General features: G+C 40.1%; 1 protein-coding gene and 1 long non-coding RNA gene across 7 annotated transcripts; one reads left to right on the top strand and one right to left on the bottom strand.

Annotated features, from left to right (window-relative positions):
* Window positions 1-432: 432 nt before the first annotated feature.
* MRPS10 (mitochondrial ribosomal protein S10) lies at window positions 433-5,467 on the top strand. Its single transcript, XM_083494848.1, has 7 exons — window positions 433-601; window positions 2,066-2,124; window positions 2,222-2,294; window positions 3,332-3,471; window positions 4,511-4,619; window positions 4,967-5,056; window positions 5,290-5,467. Exons 1-7 carry the CDS (start codon window positions 449-451, stop codon window positions 5,374-5,376), a joined length of 711 nt encoding a protein of 236 aa, XP_083350974.1. The 5' UTR covers window positions 433-448; the 3' UTR covers window positions 5,377-5,467.
* LOC310702822 lies at window positions 4,657-18,738 on the bottom strand. Of its 6 annotated transcripts, XR_014523638.1 has the most exons (8): window positions 18,573-18,736; window positions 16,743-16,834; window positions 15,477-15,569; window positions 14,726-14,857; window positions 13,603-13,734; window positions 11,630-13,303; window positions 9,900-9,977; window positions 4,657-8,769 (listed from the first exon to the last, which is right to left on the bottom strand). It is a non-coding gene; the product is annotated as an uncharacterized lncRNA (long non-coding RNA). The 6 variants fall into 6 exon arrangements; XR_014523634.1 differs by having other exon boundaries at window positions 4,657-9,977; window positions 11,630-11,705; window positions 18,573-18,738; XR_014523636.1 differs by having other exon boundaries at window positions 9,900-13,303.
* Window positions 18,739-18,844: the final 106 nt, after the last annotated feature.

Raw genomic sequence — 18,844 nt, 5'->3', positions numbered from 1 at the left:
AGGGGTGGCAACCTGTGTCTTTCCCATCTGCTGTTGGACTACAACTCCCATCATCCTTGATGCTGAGGTTGATGGGAATTGTAGTTCCAAAACGCAATTCATCCTCAAGACTCTGGAATATGGGTCTTAACTATTCTTTCGCAATTTTAAATTTTAAATGGTTCTCCCTGGAGCAGGGCGAATTTGCAGGTCATTAAGATGATGATGATGATTAATAAAATGCCGCAGTTCTTAAAATAAAATAGTAATAATCAAATTTTCCCCACACTGGAAGATCTGCTTGTACTTCCCTTTCCTAGCCCTGTTAGTTATTTGTTACATTGCTGCCAAAGGCACTGCAGCAATAATGAGCAGCTGCAGCTTTTGCCGCTCTAGCGGGAAAGTCACACGACCAGAGAAGGAACTTTTGTTGTTTACGCCTCTATGGTTTCTTCGGCTAGAGAACTCTATGATTACCTGGATGCCAGGGCCAGAGATCGACGCCGTCGCTCAGGCCCTACAGGAAATCGAGCTCTATGATGTCATGGCCGTAGGAAGTCGCTTGAGGAAGGGCAAGATGGCGGCGCGGAGGGGAATGAGCTTCTTGTGCCGGCTATGGAAGGTGATTGTGGCGTCCCTTGGGGCAGGGTTCGGCTGAGCAGCGAGGAGGCTTCCCGGGGCGGTATAAGTGAATGTCTAAGCCGCTAAATATAGGGTGATAATCTTAAAAAGCCGACGTCAGAGCTGCCTTTGGATAATATATATCTGAGCGGGAGGGATGTGTCAGGAGAGGGAGGCTGGCGAAGATGGTCACCTCAGAGCTGGGCTTTTATGTCTCGCCGCCACCCTTCCTGTGGGAAGGACCACCTCATCGACGGGTCTGCTCCCGCAGGATTTTATCCCTTCCCCACCACAGGGCCCCGCGAGAAAGCGTCATACGTTGATATCGTTTGCTGTGGTGTGATGGCTTTTCTGTAAGCTGCATTGGAAAGATTAGCATTCCGAGGTTACTGCAGGTGTAATAAATGACAATGCATGCTGTAAATACGTATGTGCAAACTAGGAGACCCGGGTTCAAATGCCTACTGAGCCACAAAATTCACAGTGACCTTGGGCCAGACACTGCCAACCTAGTCTACTTTGCAGGGTTGCATTCGAGTCTTTGCAATGGAAAATTGTTAAAAGCTTTTACTGGCAATGGCTCTATGTTATTGGAATTATTAAGCACCAAAGCAACGGTCTGTTGCTTAAATGGTGATCTCTAAAACCCTTTGAGTAGCTTTGCCATTCATCTCAGTTGACATAGTAAACAAAAGAGAAAAATAGTCATTGTCACTTTCGCCTTAGTAAGTCTCCAGCACCTTTATCTGTCTTTTATCAGGCAACATTCAAAGAGGTTTTCCCGGTGACCACCTTCACACTGGAAAAATACCTATTGGCTGTGGTTTTGCCTGGCTTTTCTCATATGTTTTAGAATGCATAGCACTCCCAGAATCCCAGTGGCAAACTTTATTGGTGGCTGCTTATGGACTGATGTGCGTATCTCATAGAGAAGCATGGGACATAGATGCTTCCATGTCATTGCAGCCTGGTAAGGGAAGTAGCTATGCTATTGCCCTTTCCCTCTCCTGTTGCACTGCTGCCCTTTACAGCTTTTACTACATCAGGTTCGGAATCTACTGCTAAGAAACCCCAAAAGCAGCCAGGGGGCAATGAGTGGGAAATGCTGTGCTTATGAGGGGGCAGGTTTGGCCTCAATGGATGAGCAGCAGCCCATTTAAACATGAAGGCCTTGAAGGGGATTGTGTGTAGAAGATCCAGTTATGACAGTTACAGAATACGTGAGGAATCTAGAAAGAACTGATGTGATAGTTTGTAATTGTGGACTGCCTTTTGTATGAATAATGTTCTAAATAAAGTCTCCTTTCTCATCAACTGCCCACCTTTTTAATGTATTTTAGATGGGGGTGGGCATCTAGGTATTTATTTTCTTATTTGACTAAATAAATCTGGAAAGCTGAAGTAGCTGGCCAACAATGTAGCAACATTGCTATCTTAACATACCAATCCTATATTATGTTCTTAGGGACCAGAGGCTTGCCTTTTAACAAGAAGAGTTCCACTAAAGCAATGTAGCTTTCTTCAGTAAGTTTATCACTTCCAGCTAAATTCTTAAAACACTCATTTTCTTATATTGCTCCTGTCGTGATATTATCACACACACCCCTTTTTCCTATTTCAGGAACAATCACTTGATGTGGTTTCAGTTTTCAGGCGTGCACACCAATATTCAGCAGCCCAAGGAAAAATCCCTGGTAAGTCTTGAGTTTTGAACTTCTTATATCTTGCCAGTAACTAATAAAATGTTCTGAAAAATATTAACTTCGAGATTGGGAGTACAGGTACTTTACAACTTTTGCATATTGAACTTGTGCACATTCAGCTTTACGTACTTGGCAAATTAAAAATAAATAAATAAAAGGGGATGGAAAGGGGGCGGGCATCCTGAAAACAAAATACAGTGGTACCTCGCAAGACAAAAAACTCACTAGACGAAAGGGTTTTTTGTTTTTTGAGCTGCTTCGCAAGACGATTTTCCCTATGGGCTTGCTTCGCAAGACGGAAACGTCTTGCAAGTTTGTTTCCTTTTTCTTAACACTGTTAATACAGTTGCGACTTGACTTCGAGGAGCAACTCATAGAACGCGGTGTGGTAGCCTTTTTTGAGGTTTTTAAAGACTTTGGTGATTTTTGAAGCTTTTCCAAAACTTTCCCGACACCGTGCTTCGCAAGACGAAAAAAATCGCAAGACGACAAAACTCGCGGAACGAATTAATTTCGTCTTGCGAGGCACTACTGTACATTGGTTTACTCACCTGCCATTTATTCCTATGTGTTTTGGCTATGTGCAATTTTGGCTTTATGCGCTATCCCCAGAATGTAACCCCCATGTAAGTTCAAAGTCATTTTTATACTCAAGTACCTTGGTACTTGAACGGCTGGGCTCCCAAACAAATTGGCTCCCGAACGCCGCAAACCTGGAAGTGTTCCGGTTTGCAAACATTTTTCGGAAGCTGAACATCAGACGCAGCTTCCGCTTGAGTGCAGGAAGCTCCGACAGCCAATTGGTTTTGGAATGGTTTCATGAGTCGAATGGACTCCTGGAAGAACCAAGGTACCACTGTATGCATATTGATAAGGTTTAAACAATGTTGGGGCACAAAAAAATGCATATAACAACTTAATTTGAACTCAATGATTTAAAACAAGACTTTAAGGAACCATGCATTAAGGCTGCCAAGCCTTAAAATATGAGTGCTTCTTTGCTTATTTCTCATTGTTTTTACATCCAGGTATCTGTTTCAGATGAACCAGACGTGTTATATAAGAAACTGGCTGTTTTGGTGAAAGGTCATGACAGAATGGTGTTGGACAGTTATGAGTATTTCATGGTGCTTGCAGCTAAAGAACTTGGTCTCTCCATAGAAAAAGTGTAAGTACAATTATCCATTGTAGTTACTCAGTAATTCTAGAATCTCATTTTCTAATTGGTCCAACCAATTATCCAACTATAGCTCGATAATTGTAGATAAAAGACTTGGCAAAATTGCATTTTAGCTTAATGCTTTCAAATCTAATGGTTTTATTGACATTTGAAAAACAAGAGAGAATGCATAAAGCACACTAAAACTGTTTTATTGATTGGAAAGAATTCAGGATATCAAATTACTACCCTTATATAATTTTGAGGGCAAGTGTGGTGCAGTGGTTAGAGACAAGGGTCTGTGAGATTAAAGTTCAAAATCTTCATTCAGCTACAAAGTTCACTGGTTGACCTTCAGCCAACCACATCACAGAGTTGTTGTAAGGATAAAACATGGAGGGCTGAACCACATATGACAGTTTGAACTCATTGGAGTTAAGATGGGATATAACTGTAGTCATAAGCAGACAGTTGGGCTCATTGATTCTAACTTTGGAATATGGACTATTAGATAATTTGCTTAAGGACTAGTAAATTATGCAAGACACTTTCTTGCAAATTTACAGTCCAGAAGTACATCTTGTGGCTGCTGTTGCTAAGAAATCTATCATATTGAACAACAGTTCAATGTTTCTGAAGGTAGAAGTAACCTTGTGTTTTAGGCAATGCATATTTACTCAAAAGTATGATTTTAACTAGCAGTATTACTGTTAAGATTTTTTATAAAAAAAGTTTGTCATATTTAAATTGTTGACAAAAGTTATTGAAGTCAGCAAGAGTTTTGCTACTGACTTTAGTTTAATGAGATTTTCCCTTGCCTATTTCCATGATCCCCCCTCCCCCAAACCTTAGGTTACGTGCATCTCTTTGAATACAGCCACAAAGGCCAATCAGTTGAGTTGGAGGCTCAGTTGTTTCTCTCCCTGCTCCCCACTGCTTGCCAGGCAACTTCATTATTGAAAGCTGTCAGTGGAGTGGCTGTAATTTCAGAAATAAATGAATATACTAAAATGACCAATGATTCTATGAAAACTACTCTATCTCTTAGAGAAGAACCTCCAAAGAAGATAGAACGATTCACACTACTAAAATCAGTGCACATATTCAAGAAGCACAGAGTTCAGTATGAAATGAGGACGCATTACCGCCACGTGCAGGTGAGTGAAGAGCTGTATGTTTAAATAAGAGACGTGCTTAGCAAACAGATTAACATTTTTATTATTATTCAGGAAATAACAGCTGTCTACCCCCTCTTTCATCATACATATGCACATACATACTCGTGTGTAAAACATTAAACATAATAGGTGGTGAATAGCTTGAGAGCCATATTCAAGCCTCTAATGTTTGACCTAGAATGGTCATAACAGTGGTATCTATATTGCTCCAAGTAGGGCTGCAAAAGCCGGGGAAAAGTAAGCCAGATACAGCCTACAGATTGGTTTCCTTTAGCACATGTCTTATTAATTGCTATGTGAAAACTAAAATACTGTTTTTGTTTCAGTTAAAGCATTTAACCGGCAGCACAGCCAACGTTTACTTGGAATACATTCAACGAAACCTACCTGAAGGGGTTGCTATGGAAGTAAAAAAGGTATTAGTGAACTTTGTTCTTGCTTCTGTAGTATAAACTCTTAGTTTTATCATTTATCGGACAAAATGGGATTTTTGCCACTTGGTAGCCTATTGGCATGTCATACATGTGCTGAATTTTAGGAATAGGATTCATATAAGTATCACAGAAACGTGCTAGGATTGTTCTAGCATAAAAATAGCTGTTGCACGTGCATGATTTTTTTAACCTCATTTTTGATACTTTCTTTTTAGACAAGACTAGAAAGACTTCCTGAACATATCCAGAGACCTGTCTGGGACACACTGCCTCAAGTAGAAGAATCAACAAGTAAATCCTAAATGCCTGGTCTGAAGATCCCACCCCCTAGAGTTGAAATCAAATGTAACAATGTCATTCTGTTAGAGAGAAATATACTATTTCTTAAATGGACCTTTAATGAACTAGTTTTTAATGAGCCTGCTTTTCGACCAGATTAATTCTCAAAAAAAACCACTCATGTTTCGGAAGAGATTGTGGACAACAGACACTTGACAGAAGTTGTGTTAATCTGTTGTTTGTGTATCATGTCTTGCTGTACAGTGGACGCTCGGGTTGCGAACGTGATCCGTGCGGGAGGCACGTTCGCAACCCGCAGTGCTGCGTCTGCACACACATGGGTTGCGATTTGGCATTTCTGCACATGCGCGACTGCCAAAACCCAGAAGTAACTCATTCCGGTACTTCCGGGTTTTGGCGGGTCTGTAACCCGAAAAAACGCAACCTGAAGTGTCTGCAACCCGAGGTATGACTGTACGTGGATAAAAGTTTTAAAATTATGCTACTGACACTGTTGCTTATAATCAGAATATTTACTTCAGTATGAACAGCATAATATAAAGAGGCCCTTAGCAGAGTATTCTTGAATTTGTAAACCATCTGCAACCAACTGTATTAATAACCTGTACTTCCTTCTATATAACTCTTAGAAAAGCTGTTAACAGAATACAGTGGCACCTCGGAAGTTGAACAGAATCCATTCCAGAAGTCCGTTTGACTTCCAAAATGTTTGGAAAGCAAGGCACAGCTTCCGATTGGCTGCAGGAAGCTCCTGCAGCCAATCGCAAGCCACGGAACCAGCATTGGGTGTTTGGGTTCCAAAGAACGTTTGCAAACCGGAACACTCACTTCCAGGTTTGCGGCGTTCAGGAGCCAAAATGTTCGACTCACAAGGCGTTTGGGATCCAAGGTACGACTGTATTTTGTTCACAATAGGGATCTTATTATAAGAGTCACTGTGTTCTACATATGAATCTTTTATGTGTACCACTGATAAGAAATGGAAGGTAACATCAGCTAGAAGGACCAGGTGTGTGGTGCCAGATATCCATAGTTCTTAGTGCCAATTACAGCTAAGGACCATGTTTGCCACAGCTTCCCCTCTACCCCCACTGATGTATGGATGTTTGCTGCTACATTCACAGCACACGAAATTAGCTGTGGACGGGCACTATGATTCATGAAAGAAGCCTGAAGCAGCCTCATGTTAGTGTTTAAACAATCATAGAAATATGTCCTGCTTCTCTGCAAAAAACACTGGGCAACTTTAGATGTATAGTGAAATCCTGTGTCTACTTAGAAGACAGAGTTCAATGCGGCTTACTCTAAGATGATTAAATCAAGGTTGCAGTCCTACAGAGACATGGTTCAATTGCTTCGACTGGAAAAAAAAATCCCCTCAATTTCAGTGCAAAGGTGCTTCTTTTATCTTCATTCTCTTTATTACCAAATGGACATTAATTGTAGTGGATAAAAAATTACCCTGTTAACCTGTTACTTAATAGGCACCAAATTCCCAAGTACTTAATGTGTAATAACCACTTCTAAAAAGAAAAGTGACCGTTTTTTGAAAGCGAGATGAGAACTAGTCAGCTTGAGATGCAAAATGCCTAATTGCTTGAGACGGAGCTTCAATTTCACACAATTAAGGATGATTTTGCAGGATTTATGACTTTCCTCAATTGCTGTTAGTTCTGATCCATAGTGTCAGCTATTCTTGGAGAACTGGGCATACTGCTGGAACAGTAATCTTAAGCTGATTTTTCCTTCTTTTTTGTTGTTGTTGCTAAAGAGGAAGTGTAAGACCAAGCTGTGCCAAAGAGCTTGTCTTAATTAGGCCAGCCCTGAGCAGATGCTAATCTCCCACATAGAGCTTACTAATAACCACAGGATGTTTATGAAACAATCAAAAGCCTACAGAAATATTTTTAATTGGGGCACAAGCCAATCTGTTTCTCCCATAAATACACTTAATAATTTGATATGTTAATCTGCACCCCCACCCCAAATATCTCAACTGCCCAGCAACCATATTCTTGTTTTACAAATCAGTGAAATCACTCAGTTTGCTAAAGCATTTCGATCTCTTGGAACCAAACCCAGAATGCTCCAACCCCATAGTAGTTATTGGCATTCCTGGAAAAGATATTCACCAACCTATGAACAAGATTCATTTAACATACCATTTTTTTATAAAGGATTGCATTGTTAGTCTCACTCAGGGTTTTTTTTTAATTAAAATTTTTGTTTTTAAAAAATACGCAAAATGGATAATTTTGAGAACTTCATCTCTCCCCTTTTTCTATTTAGCTCAGGGAATCAAGTTCTTTTTCTCATTATTGCTTTGAGCAACATTTGAATAGTATTCTTTCTTTACTGAAACAGTGTTTCAAAGAAAGTTGTTTTCCTAAGAAAAAGAAAATCACAAATAGCCAACGCTTTCCTAGGTATAGGCTGTCTCTTAGCAACCAGACTCAAGGTAGCTAGGATACAGAAAATACAAAGGGAAAAAGGTTTCTACTCTGCCAGAGCACAAAAAAAGACTCCTGATACAGGGATTGGTCAGTACATGATCCTACTGCCGTAAAGGCAATGAGTGTCTAGCTAGGTATCTATTTGTATTGAGAGCTCCCCATGTGGTTTGGCTCTCAAGAAACCACAGCAGGGAGACTGAATTACCAGTCATGTTTAGTTAATAGTGGGGTTACTGTTACTCCACCCCATGTTGATGACTTTAACCAGAAAGCTAAAAGTGCTACATATCTTCTCAGCAGCAATAATAGTGCCAGGGCAAAATAAGCCAGCTATGTATCTTGTGCCAGTTTAACAGGAGCTCCATTGGACCTAAGCAAACCATCTGACATAAGCAGCTTGAGTGCAAGAGAAGATGAATAGGGCCATAGACAAGAGCATAATGTCATCTTGGGTAGCAGTTGTTCATTTAAAGGGGTTTGTTCAGTAGGAATAGATGCTGGATTTTATTCAAATACAACTAGGATTATTCTGTAGACCTATTCATCCAATTCATCTCAGGTCAGACAGGAAACTTTATATCCACCACTGCGAGTTGCAGCATGGAAGAAAGCATGCAGTGAATAATGTATATATTCATATGAGCCATTTCCTTCTTCCCAATGATGCTAGAAGGAAGAGTAGTATTTATGTACTGTATACACCTTGTAAATACTTCCATCACACAACAATCACAGTGCTTAGATACTTTATTAGTTTCTCATTCATTGACAACAAAATACATTTTTGTCTTTAAAATGAGTTGATCTTGGGATGTAATTTATTGCAATAGACAAAACATTCCTAATATATTACACACACACCTTGGCTCAAGTTTGAATCAAGATCAGGCTACTGTGAAATATTTATCTACCGTGTTTCTCTCAAGGTCTGTGAAATGGTCCCTATGGAAAAAAATGAGTTAACTGTACTTATAGAGTTACTGACAAGGGGAATAATTCAGCAGGAATTTCCTCTGCAGAGACCCCATTGAAATTAACAGGATCAGTGTAAAAGTACCAAAGATGAGAGATCTATCAATGACTATTCCTCCTGGTAACAGAAACAGTATCTCTGAACGCTGGGTCCCTGGGGCAACCTACCACATTCATGCTCTGCTTATGGTTCTTAAAACATCCAGATTGTGGCTAAAATAACAATACACTGCCTTTCTAAATAGGGCGATAGACTCTCAGAGCAACTTACAAAAGCTTCTCACAATACAATTCAAGTATAGTATCAGAAACATAAATACCATGGAATTGGATCTGGACTAATTCTGAAATCCTATATAAATCCAGTGGGACTAACCTCTGAATAAACAAGTGTAAGATTAGTGCTAGTTAGCTTAATTTAGTAATGAGTAAGTCTGAATAATCTTATACTTGCCTATTTAGGCTGGTATTTTTTTTTAAGTGATACAACAAATAGGGGTGGGGAGAAGATGATTATAAATTATGTGTTCAGACATCTAAATGTTGTCAATTGGCCTTACTCCCAGGTAAGTCTGGATTCAGCAAATGATGCTAAGATAATTCAAGTAGCGTGTTTTGCCCTCATCCTTGCTTTGTCTTTACTAGTGTCAGCCTTTGACCATCATGTACAACATCATGACCAACAATTCCCACTGAGGACTTCTTAAGGAAGGAGAGCCAAGCAGGTTGAACTTGCTTGGCCAATGATGAAGGCATGTGTTGCTCATATTAGGACCATGTTTCCATCATTTCACTTTGCATCAGAGCACTATTACAGTTTATACAGGCACTAGACACTAGCTCTTTCTGCACTCAGTTGCAATTCAGTGCAAGTAGAATTTTATCAAAAGGAGCAGGGAACCTCAACCTAATCTTCCTGAAAAGTTAAAATAGCTGCACTCTATGAAAACTGATACACTGTTTTGCAGGCTGTTAAGTTCACATCTGCAATGGATGTTCCCCACAGAAATATAGAAGAAAGGTCAGAAAAACAGTTTCACTGTCAAACCATCATCATCATCATTTTTTTGAAAGAGGGCAATAATGAAAGCAAGTGTTACCTTAACAATAGACTTGAAATCTTCCTGCAGAGTAGTATGCTTATACACAATTCAGATGGCTGCAGCAACTTTAATACACTAGAAAGGACAATTAATTCTCAGTCTATACAAACATTTGTGTGATTGCAAGCTTCCAAACTGATTACTTCTCCATGAACATTAAAAATCAGAAATATGTTAAGTCAGCCTGCTACTGTATTTTAAATTTCTGAACAGTAATCTCATGCAGCTAATAGTAAAAGAAAGGAAAAAGAAAAGAGGAATTCCGAGCCCCAGATCTTTAGTGCTGAATGGGACTAAGAGACAACTGAGGTACTACACCTCTGAAATGGGGTGCAAGCAGAGGGCAAAGCCAAGCTGACTATGTAACAGCATCAAAGCTGTTCCATTCCCCTTCCTTCCCTCAGCTATGCCAGTCTGAACTGGTGTACTGACAAAGAACACCCACACCACCTACCCTGGTTGGCATGAGCTAGCAGGACTTGGGATGTAGTGGTAGATATGCCATACCATGCTACCTTATCATTTTGGGCTGCTCTACCCATCATGTAGGTGAATTGCTGTACTAGAGCACTAAAAGTGTTTGTGTTCTCTCTTATGCTTGGGTTCAATTTCTCTCCATATCAACAGATAAAATTCAGCAATATATTCCTGCTACTAAATGTACAGGCTAGTACTGATTTACTATCACCAAAGCAGCTTTGCTTCGCTTGCTCATTACTCTTGTCAGCAGTTGGTATAGAATAATATAGAAGACTGAACATACTAATCCTTTTCTCCTTGCATTTTCAAATGCATTGAATGGAGAACAGCAAATACTAGTTCAGTTTAAGGGGGAAATCAAGGGCATGTGGTTCATCTAACAAGATGGGCCACACTCAGTGGTATTTGCAAGCAGAAGGCCAGCTTCAATTTCTGGAAGCACCAAGTTGCAGCTATCTCAGAAAACAAGTCTGGGGGAAATCTTAGGAGATCCATGGTCAGTAAGAACAGACATTACTAGGCTGGATCAGCAGGAAACCTATAAGGCCCTTTGGGCTAAGCCACACGAACTTGCCATACATGCAGTCTCAAGTGTGGGTTAGGTAAAGACGCATCTGTGCCAAAAGTGGGTTTGCAAGCGCCTGCAAAGCCCAGTGCACAGCCAACCTTTTGCAAGCCCCAATAATACTTGAACCAAACAGCCAAAAACAGGTCATCTGACATCATGAGGTCAGGTGACTAACAGATGGCCAACCCCACCCACCTCACAAAGTGGATCTATTATGTGTCTCTGTGTTGCAGAGATAAGGATATAGCCTGGTAGCTAGATCATTCCCCACCCCTGGACTAGACAGAGGAATGTTCCAATTCAGTGTAAACATGGCTTTATATGTTCAAATGTTATTCCAAGTAACAGAATTTGTGTACTGCTTAGTAATTTCTGACAGTAACCTTTTTGGTAAAGATCTGCATAAAGCCCAGCTTCATTGGACACACAGCTGGTTGACCCACCACCATAAGCTTGGCAGCTCGGTTTCTCCAACTGAACCTGATGAATCCCTTTTGAATGACTGGGTTCCACTAGGAGATAACTCTGTATATTGGCCGCTAATGTTCTGAGTGAAACAGAATCGAGACTGTGTGTTGTGTATGTGCCCCACTTCAGACATGAATCATACTCGGATGAATGTGCACTTCACTCAAAGAAAAAGAAAGTGAGTGGGGAAAATGTTTAAATACCGTCTCACCTCAAGGCCTTGATGAAAGCTCTCTCAAAGGTCTGCATGGCATCTCCCACTGGCCTCAAAGGGTGACTATGTTACCCTTCAGAAGATAACAACAGCATCATTCTTTCACCATTGGGCAACATTAGATTACTTTTTTAAAAGTTGCAGTCAATACTGTGTTTTTAAACCAACACAAAGTCAAAAACAAAGCATCGTTGCAGTATAATGATTTAACCAAATGAATAAAGTATTTTCTAATATGTTATACACAGCTGAATTTTTTCACTTTTAAAGAATAAGTTGTGAAGGCTAAATATTAGCTTTCGTGATTTATTGGGAACGGTGAGGTTCTGATCAAGTATCAATCTAAGTCGGGGTTTTGTTTTGTTTTATCAAAGCTAAGGTTAATACAGTTTGTTCATATACTAATTTAACTGGAAGCCAAGTGTTAAGAGTAGACTATAGACATCTATATATGCTTTCATACCTCAATTTATTGCTTTTCTTCATTTTTTTTACTTTGCTTGTAGACTTTGGACCCAGTGTAGGAACTGCTTAAGTTAAAAAGTCCCAAACTGCACCAGACTGGTAAAAAAAGTTTCTATTCAGCCCTCAGCACAGAAGAACACAGACCATATTAATTAATGTAAATTTACTGACTGTGATCATCCTTGACATTAAACAGCACTGTTTCAGAATTTTACAATTTTATCTGTCATTTTAACAAGCAAAAGTAGATTTACATGTTCCGTTTTTTTAAAGTTTTTATAGTGCACAACAAAATCAAATCTAAAGTGATTATGTAATGTACAGAAATCTGTCATTTAAAACAATATGCACACTGCGGATTTTAATATAGCCTTTCATTTTATGTTTTTGATAACATCACCAGTTGTATACAATAGGTCAATTGTTTAGCCATGTACTACACTTAGTTATTACATGCTAGAAATTTAAACACCAAGGTCAAGCTGAGTAACAGAAACAGTAATTAAAAATTTAAACAAAGTCCATAAACTTCTGTTCATTTATAATTTTTTTCTCTATTTCTTAAATTAACATCCACAGTTTGTTTTATCCATTACATTTTGTGCATTGCTTATATTTCCCCACATGATACAGAATAATTGCCCCTTTGAAGGAAGAAGCATCTTGATGAATTTATTGTTACCACATGTAAGTGCATTTGAAACCAGAGTTCACAAGATTAAGAACAAATACATGTTACTGAAACAGATCAAGATGTATTTCCAAAAAAAGAGCTGCACACAAGTTAATTGAATATTAAGTTAAAGCTTGACCTATTCTTAAGATATGTTTCTTTTAACTTTTAGTGTGCAGATGCCAAGGTCCACAAACAACAGGCTTCAAAAGGATATGCTTGAAAGTGTCCAAGGAGTCACAGGTCTTTAGGATATTTTTTAAAAATATATGGCTTTTACCAACTTGGTGCATAAGGGCTGCTGGAAAAATATGGAATATCAAGCACTCTGTTATTTTCTTTGCCTTCTTTAATGCTTTATAGGCAATTCTTAGTCCAGCCATTTCAAATGGCCTTAAGGTAAAAAGGATGTATCCCAGTTACTGAATTTAAAGAATAAGCCTCTTTAATAGTATCTGCCACCTGGCGGCCCAGGCCATCTCTGGCCCCGCACAGGTGGCGGAAGGGCTGGTGCACCGGGTCCACTGGGAAAGCTGTATAAAAGGATAAAATCATAATTGTTGTTTTTTCCCCTTCTCAAAAGAGTTACTTTTTAAAAACAACAGACTTAAAACCCTACATTACAATTTGGGAGAATGCTTCCAACATGCATATTTAGAAAGCTTCCAATGTGGTTAAATATTATGCTAACAATAAGTTCTGATTTTTTAAGTCTACGTGATAAGCCTCGTTCTGAATACTTAACCCTCCTTAAGTTTTAAACATTGTTACATAAAATTCTTTAAGTGTAAAGTAAAATGAGCTAAAAAAGGGAGTGGGAAAGGAATCTTACCTGCTTGGAGGTGGGAAACGGCCTCGTGGCCATGGCAGCATCCCTCTGCCTCTGGGGGGAGGAGGAGGTATTCCTCTGAAGCCCATTGGTCCAGGTGGTGGGGGAAGGGGAGGTGGGGGAGGAAGCTCAAAACTGCAGAGACAGACCCAACTGACCATCATCATATGACTACTAACCCAGTTATATATCATGTAACTATTAGTTTTGTTTTCCCTGCTTCAGACAGGCATTTTCTTTAAATAATAATAAAAACATACCATATTTCTCCGTCTATAAGATGCCCCAATGTGTAAGACACCTCCTACTTAAGAAAATGGGGGGGAGATGGCCCCCGTGTACAAGAACCCCCCCCCCAATTTTGGACATTATTTTTTAGGGGAAAACCCGTCTTATACACAGAAAAATACAGTAATTTTTATTAGAATTTGCTCATTCATTCAGTTTACATTTTGCCATTCCTCCCAAAGGAGCCCAGGACAGCAATCATATCGATAATAAAAAAAATTTAATCTAAAAATTGTGCTTTCAGAGTTGCCAGGAATAGTTGCATGTTTTAACATATTTTCTCCAAATTTCAGAGGGGTGTGTGTACACAAAGAAGTAGATAGACAGACAGACAGACAGACAGATAGATAGATAGATAGATATGGGGGGGCGTAATTTCTCCTTGCATGTACAGGAATGCTTGATCTAACTCAGTAGCTCTCAATCCTAGACTTATCTGATTAGCATCAGCTTTCTTGAGGTATATTTTACAACCCCAAATCTTTCCAAAGAAGCACTCCTGATAATGAGTCACATACAACCTTTCAGTTGCATAACTTAGATTCCAAAAAAAATCAATTGCAGTGTCATCTCCTCAGTGGAAAATCCCCAAAACTTGATCTCCAGCTCTTGAAACTTTTTTTTTCTTTGTGGACCCTCACACAACCAATTCTATGGAATCTGACAAGAAAACAGGGTCTTGTGAATTTTGCTTGCAGAAAGCCCCAAATTCTGCAACTAATGCAAATTGCATATATAAAACATATGGCTAGGTGAATCAACCCCAAGCACAGCCCTGCATTACCCAAAACTACAGTCACTGTTTTTAAATATACTTGCAGTTAACCTCAATACTAACCATGGTGGAGGTGGCAGAAAAGGCACTCTCATCATTCCTCTCCGAGGAAGAGATGGCGAGAAGATAGGTCCGCCTCGTACTCCTCTTCGCCCTCTTACATCTGAATATGGGCGCATTCTTCCCATTCCACGTCTACAAAAACAAGAACTTTTCAGCACCAATCTAAAAGCATGAGCAACTCAGCAAATCTTAATAAAGAGACAAAAGTCCAGGTTTGCAAATGTGCAGGCTCCTGGAAAAGAGCTTGCAGCCATTTTGGTCCTTTCCGGTCCCTTTTGCTCCTAAGCCATGTGTGAGGTAAGTCAAGGTTTGGCTTAGCTGATCTTCTGAACACAAGCTGATGATTAAGTTCTAACCACATTCTTGGTTACAGCTCAACATATGAAGCTGCCTTATTCCATAACCAAGGGTCAGGAATAAGAGGGGCTACAGTCCAGTGACATCTGGATGACCCCATTTGGCTACAGCCTGAATGGCAGTCACATTCCGGAGTTTCAGGAGCCTTTCCCAAGCCCTACTTGGAAATGCTGGAAGTTGGACCTGTGGCCATCTGCAAGCAAGTGCAACACTCATTTCAGTAGGGGAAACGTACCTGCATGCACATCCCTTTAAGCCTGCAAAACCATCACAATTTGAACTGCAACTGTGTATTAAAGCTTTACCAGTTAGGAAGTTTGCACCCTGAAGTTAATGTGTACAACATTATACAATAAGTAAATAATGTACATTAGGTAAAAAATTGAAAGATTACCTTATCGGCCCAAAGCCATTCAGTGATCTGCCTCGCATTTTGCCTCTAGTATAGCCTCTGCCACCTCGGCCTCTTCCCCGACCTCTTGGGCCTCTGAGCATAACAAAGGAGAACATATGAAATTCTGACCCCTTTTTTTGTTCTAAGAACCACAGACCAATTACTATGGCTAGGGGTGCCAACAGGATTTTTCAGGTCCACACTGTATGTAGATTAGGCCCTCTGCCCTACCCATAAAAGAGAACACAAATTTGCAGCAAACTTGCAAATATTTTGTGCCATATGGAAAGCTGTATCCTCCTTTAGCAAGGGTCAAAAGTAACCTGTGGGCCACACAGAACTAACTAACAAGACAGATGAAGTTCTTTGCAGAATTGCATTTCCATACTAGAAGTCTTAACCCACTGAATTTGTGATTTCCTCATAGCTGTGGCACACGAGCCTGCTCTCCCTTCCTAAACCATGCACAGAAGCAGAGTTGCATGGGCTGTCAACCTAGGGTTGCCATATGTCCGGAATTTCCCAAACATACTGTATATGGAATACTGCAAATATACAGAAAATCTGGAAGTATGGCAGCCCATGTTGGCAGTGCAGTTTTTCCATAAAACTAGCTCAAAAACGGCTCACAAATTTGCCCCCCACCCTCCCCCAAAAGAAAAAAGCTCGACAACTTTCCTTTCCGGATTTTCAGTTCAAAATATGGCAACCCTATGTCACTCGAAATCTTTCATCAATTGATCTTACCTGGTAATGCTGCATTGTGCCTAGTACCAGTCATGCTCAGAGTGGATCCACTGACAGTAATAGTCAGAGTTAACTTCACTGAATTAATTTCTATCGGTCTTCTCAAAGTAAAATTTAGTTGGATACAACCCACTATGTTAGTACATGACCGAGGGCACTTAGTTTCAGATTACATATATGTAAAAATATACACAAACCCAATGGAAGGGGGGGGATGACTGCTTACAATCCCAGTACATATGTACTTGCAACTCAGGATAATGCTTAATGCAGCTGATGAACATGAAAATATACATATACGTTAAGGTGGTATTCAACCAAATTTATTCAGAGTAGACCCACTGAAATTAATGAACACAACCAAGTTATTTCCATGAATTTCATTAGAACTACTCTAAGAAAAACTTAGATGAATACCACCCTTCAAGATGCCATAAGACTCTTTCTAGTTTTTATAAAACATTTTTCATTGTTTAAATATGACATTTAACAACATAAGCAACAGGAATTATGTCTCACCTTTTTTTTGTTTCAGTCACTTCTATGTTTTCTGGAGCAGATTCAGGCTGATCCATTAGGTCTTCAGCTCCTTCTTCCATCTATTAGAAATACTGGAAGGGAAAATAAAGTCATGTTTCAACATAAAAGTTTAAGAATCAAATTTGCCCTAATGTAATTTTGGAGGTTTCCAGCAGAGTCTGTTAAAAATAGTTACCAACAATTATGCACCATCTTATTGATACAAAGAGAAATATCAAAGCAAGTCTTCTAGATAATCTTACCCAAGTCCGTGCCTTGTACCATACGATGCAACTATGAATACAGTTTCAAAACGAAGATGTCAGAAATAGGCAGATGCAAGGCTGCTGGGCCAACAGCAGGGGTGGGGAACTGGATCCAGCCAGCCAGAGGGCCAGCCCTCCACAGGCAACTTTAATTGGTGGGCACCCCTGCCCACCTATCAATCACAGGACATTGTATGATGTCAGGTGATTCTATCTGTAGATTCAATCAGATCTTCCCTTGCAGACACAGCTTGAAATCAGTTGCAGTGCAGACAGGCAAAACAGCTCATTTTTTATCTTGTAAAGGAAGAATCAGGAACACAACCATCGCAACATCTGCTACTTGAACTTTCCTAAATCTGACATCATATATGACTTCAGATGGAAGGAAGGTGGATGTGACTGGCCTGGTCAACCATGAGGCTTGGGAGACGTAATGAGACTCATGAGCCACTTTACATTGGCCAACAGGAAAATTCCACCACCACTCTCAGTGAACGCATGGAAAGGTACTGTGTAGGCACTACTATCGGTAACACAGAATCAGAGAACAGTAGTCCCCTATTAGAGAAGAGGGGAACATGAACCACACATCTCTCTTTTAAGAAATTATTCTTTGCATTCTATTAAGTATTGCTCAAAGATGGCATGTATCATGAAACTGACTAGCACAGTTGTAGTACAAGAGGGTAGGAAAGTGGAAAATGGAGTTTATTCATTATACATTAAAACAATAAAGTTTTATGCTTTGTTCAAGACAATTTAAAGGTATTTTGTTGTTGTTTAGCAAAGTTTAAAACAGCTTAGATTTCTTGTTGTTAGGGATATAGCAGAAGAAATGGACTTGAAGGATTCCTGTCAGCAGAGGCCAGCACTTTTGGTTACCCTAAAATTTTCCATTACAGTGGTTACTACAAGAATTCTCTAACCAAGAACAAGTTTGTGGTTTCCTCATCCCTCCGCATCCCTTTTTCTTTTTGTGCCATTTATTTTCAATTAAAAGTCTGACATTTCTAAGCTGCTCTGGAAGCCTTTTTTCAGCTGAAGAGCTGGCCAAAGGGGTTTTAAATAAACTACGTTGCATATTTTGCTGTATTTTATATTATATGGCCTTTTTTGTATAACTTACTGTAAACTTCTGATTGATGTTTTAAACTAATTCCCACCCCCAGCAGTCTGGCTCTGTTGATCTATTGTTTATCAGGCGGATATTTTAGTTCTAAAAAGATTTGCTGTAGATCTCTTAGGTGAGAGTCTCTAGAGTTGGAACAGATGCGGCTGTAACGTAGGGCCTGGATTGTTTGGGATGGTAGCTAGAAGCATGTAGATACTGTATATTTGTTGGTCAGTTGGTTTACGGTATAAGGTGGTTGTCTATACGCCCATCCTGTATTTTTATAGTAGTGTCCAAAAATTCTGGCCGGTTCCCCTGAGGGAAAAGACGTATCAGGATCAGGCCTTTTATGCCTGACCCAGCGAGGCGACAGTTATACAGTATATGCTCCAGGCGCGCGGAGGAGAAAACGAGGACGGAGCAGAAGCCGCGGAGCGAGGGAGGACTTACCCGGCTCGACGCTTTGCCAAACGGCTGACAGAAACAACGTCGCGGCCGCGCCGAAAGGGGTGGGAGGAGAAAGCCGCCTCTCCTCCTCTCGTCTTTCTCGGGTTCAGCCCACAAATAAAACGCTTTTCAAAATGGCGCCTCGGCAAAGTCTCAGGAGAGGGACCGAGCCGCGAAGCCACGCCCCCCACCAGGAGGAGGAGCCCGGGGAACAGCTTCGTTTCGGCAAGCAGCTGCTGTAGCTAGGCCCCGCCTTCTCTACGTCCAAGTTGCGT

The sequence above is a fragment of the Podarcis liolepis genome, assembly GCF_965112155.1.
Source record: "Podarcis liolepis genome assembly, chromosome: 3".
NCBI lineage: Eukaryota > Metazoa > Chordata > Lepidosauria > Squamata > Lacertidae > Podarcis > Podarcis liolepis.
This window is presented reverse-complemented; position numbering and strand designations above follow the sequence as displayed.

What these genes read in the sequence shown, in the direction of transcription:
- MRPS10 (XM_083494848.1), top strand. Translation starts at nt 449, where the DNA reads ATGATTACCTGGATGCCAGGGCCAGAGATCGACGCCGTCGCTCAGGCC. An exon ending in AAGCAATGTAGCTTTCTTCA is followed by an intron (nt 2,125 to 2,221) that starts GTAAGTTTATCA and finishes TTCCTATTTCAG; the next exon opens with GAACAATCACTTGATGTGGT. An exon ending in AGCCCAAGGAAAAATCCCTG is followed by an intron (nt 2,295 to 3,331) that starts GTAAGTCTTGAG and finishes TTTTACATCCAG; the next exon opens with GTATCTGTTTCAGATGAACC.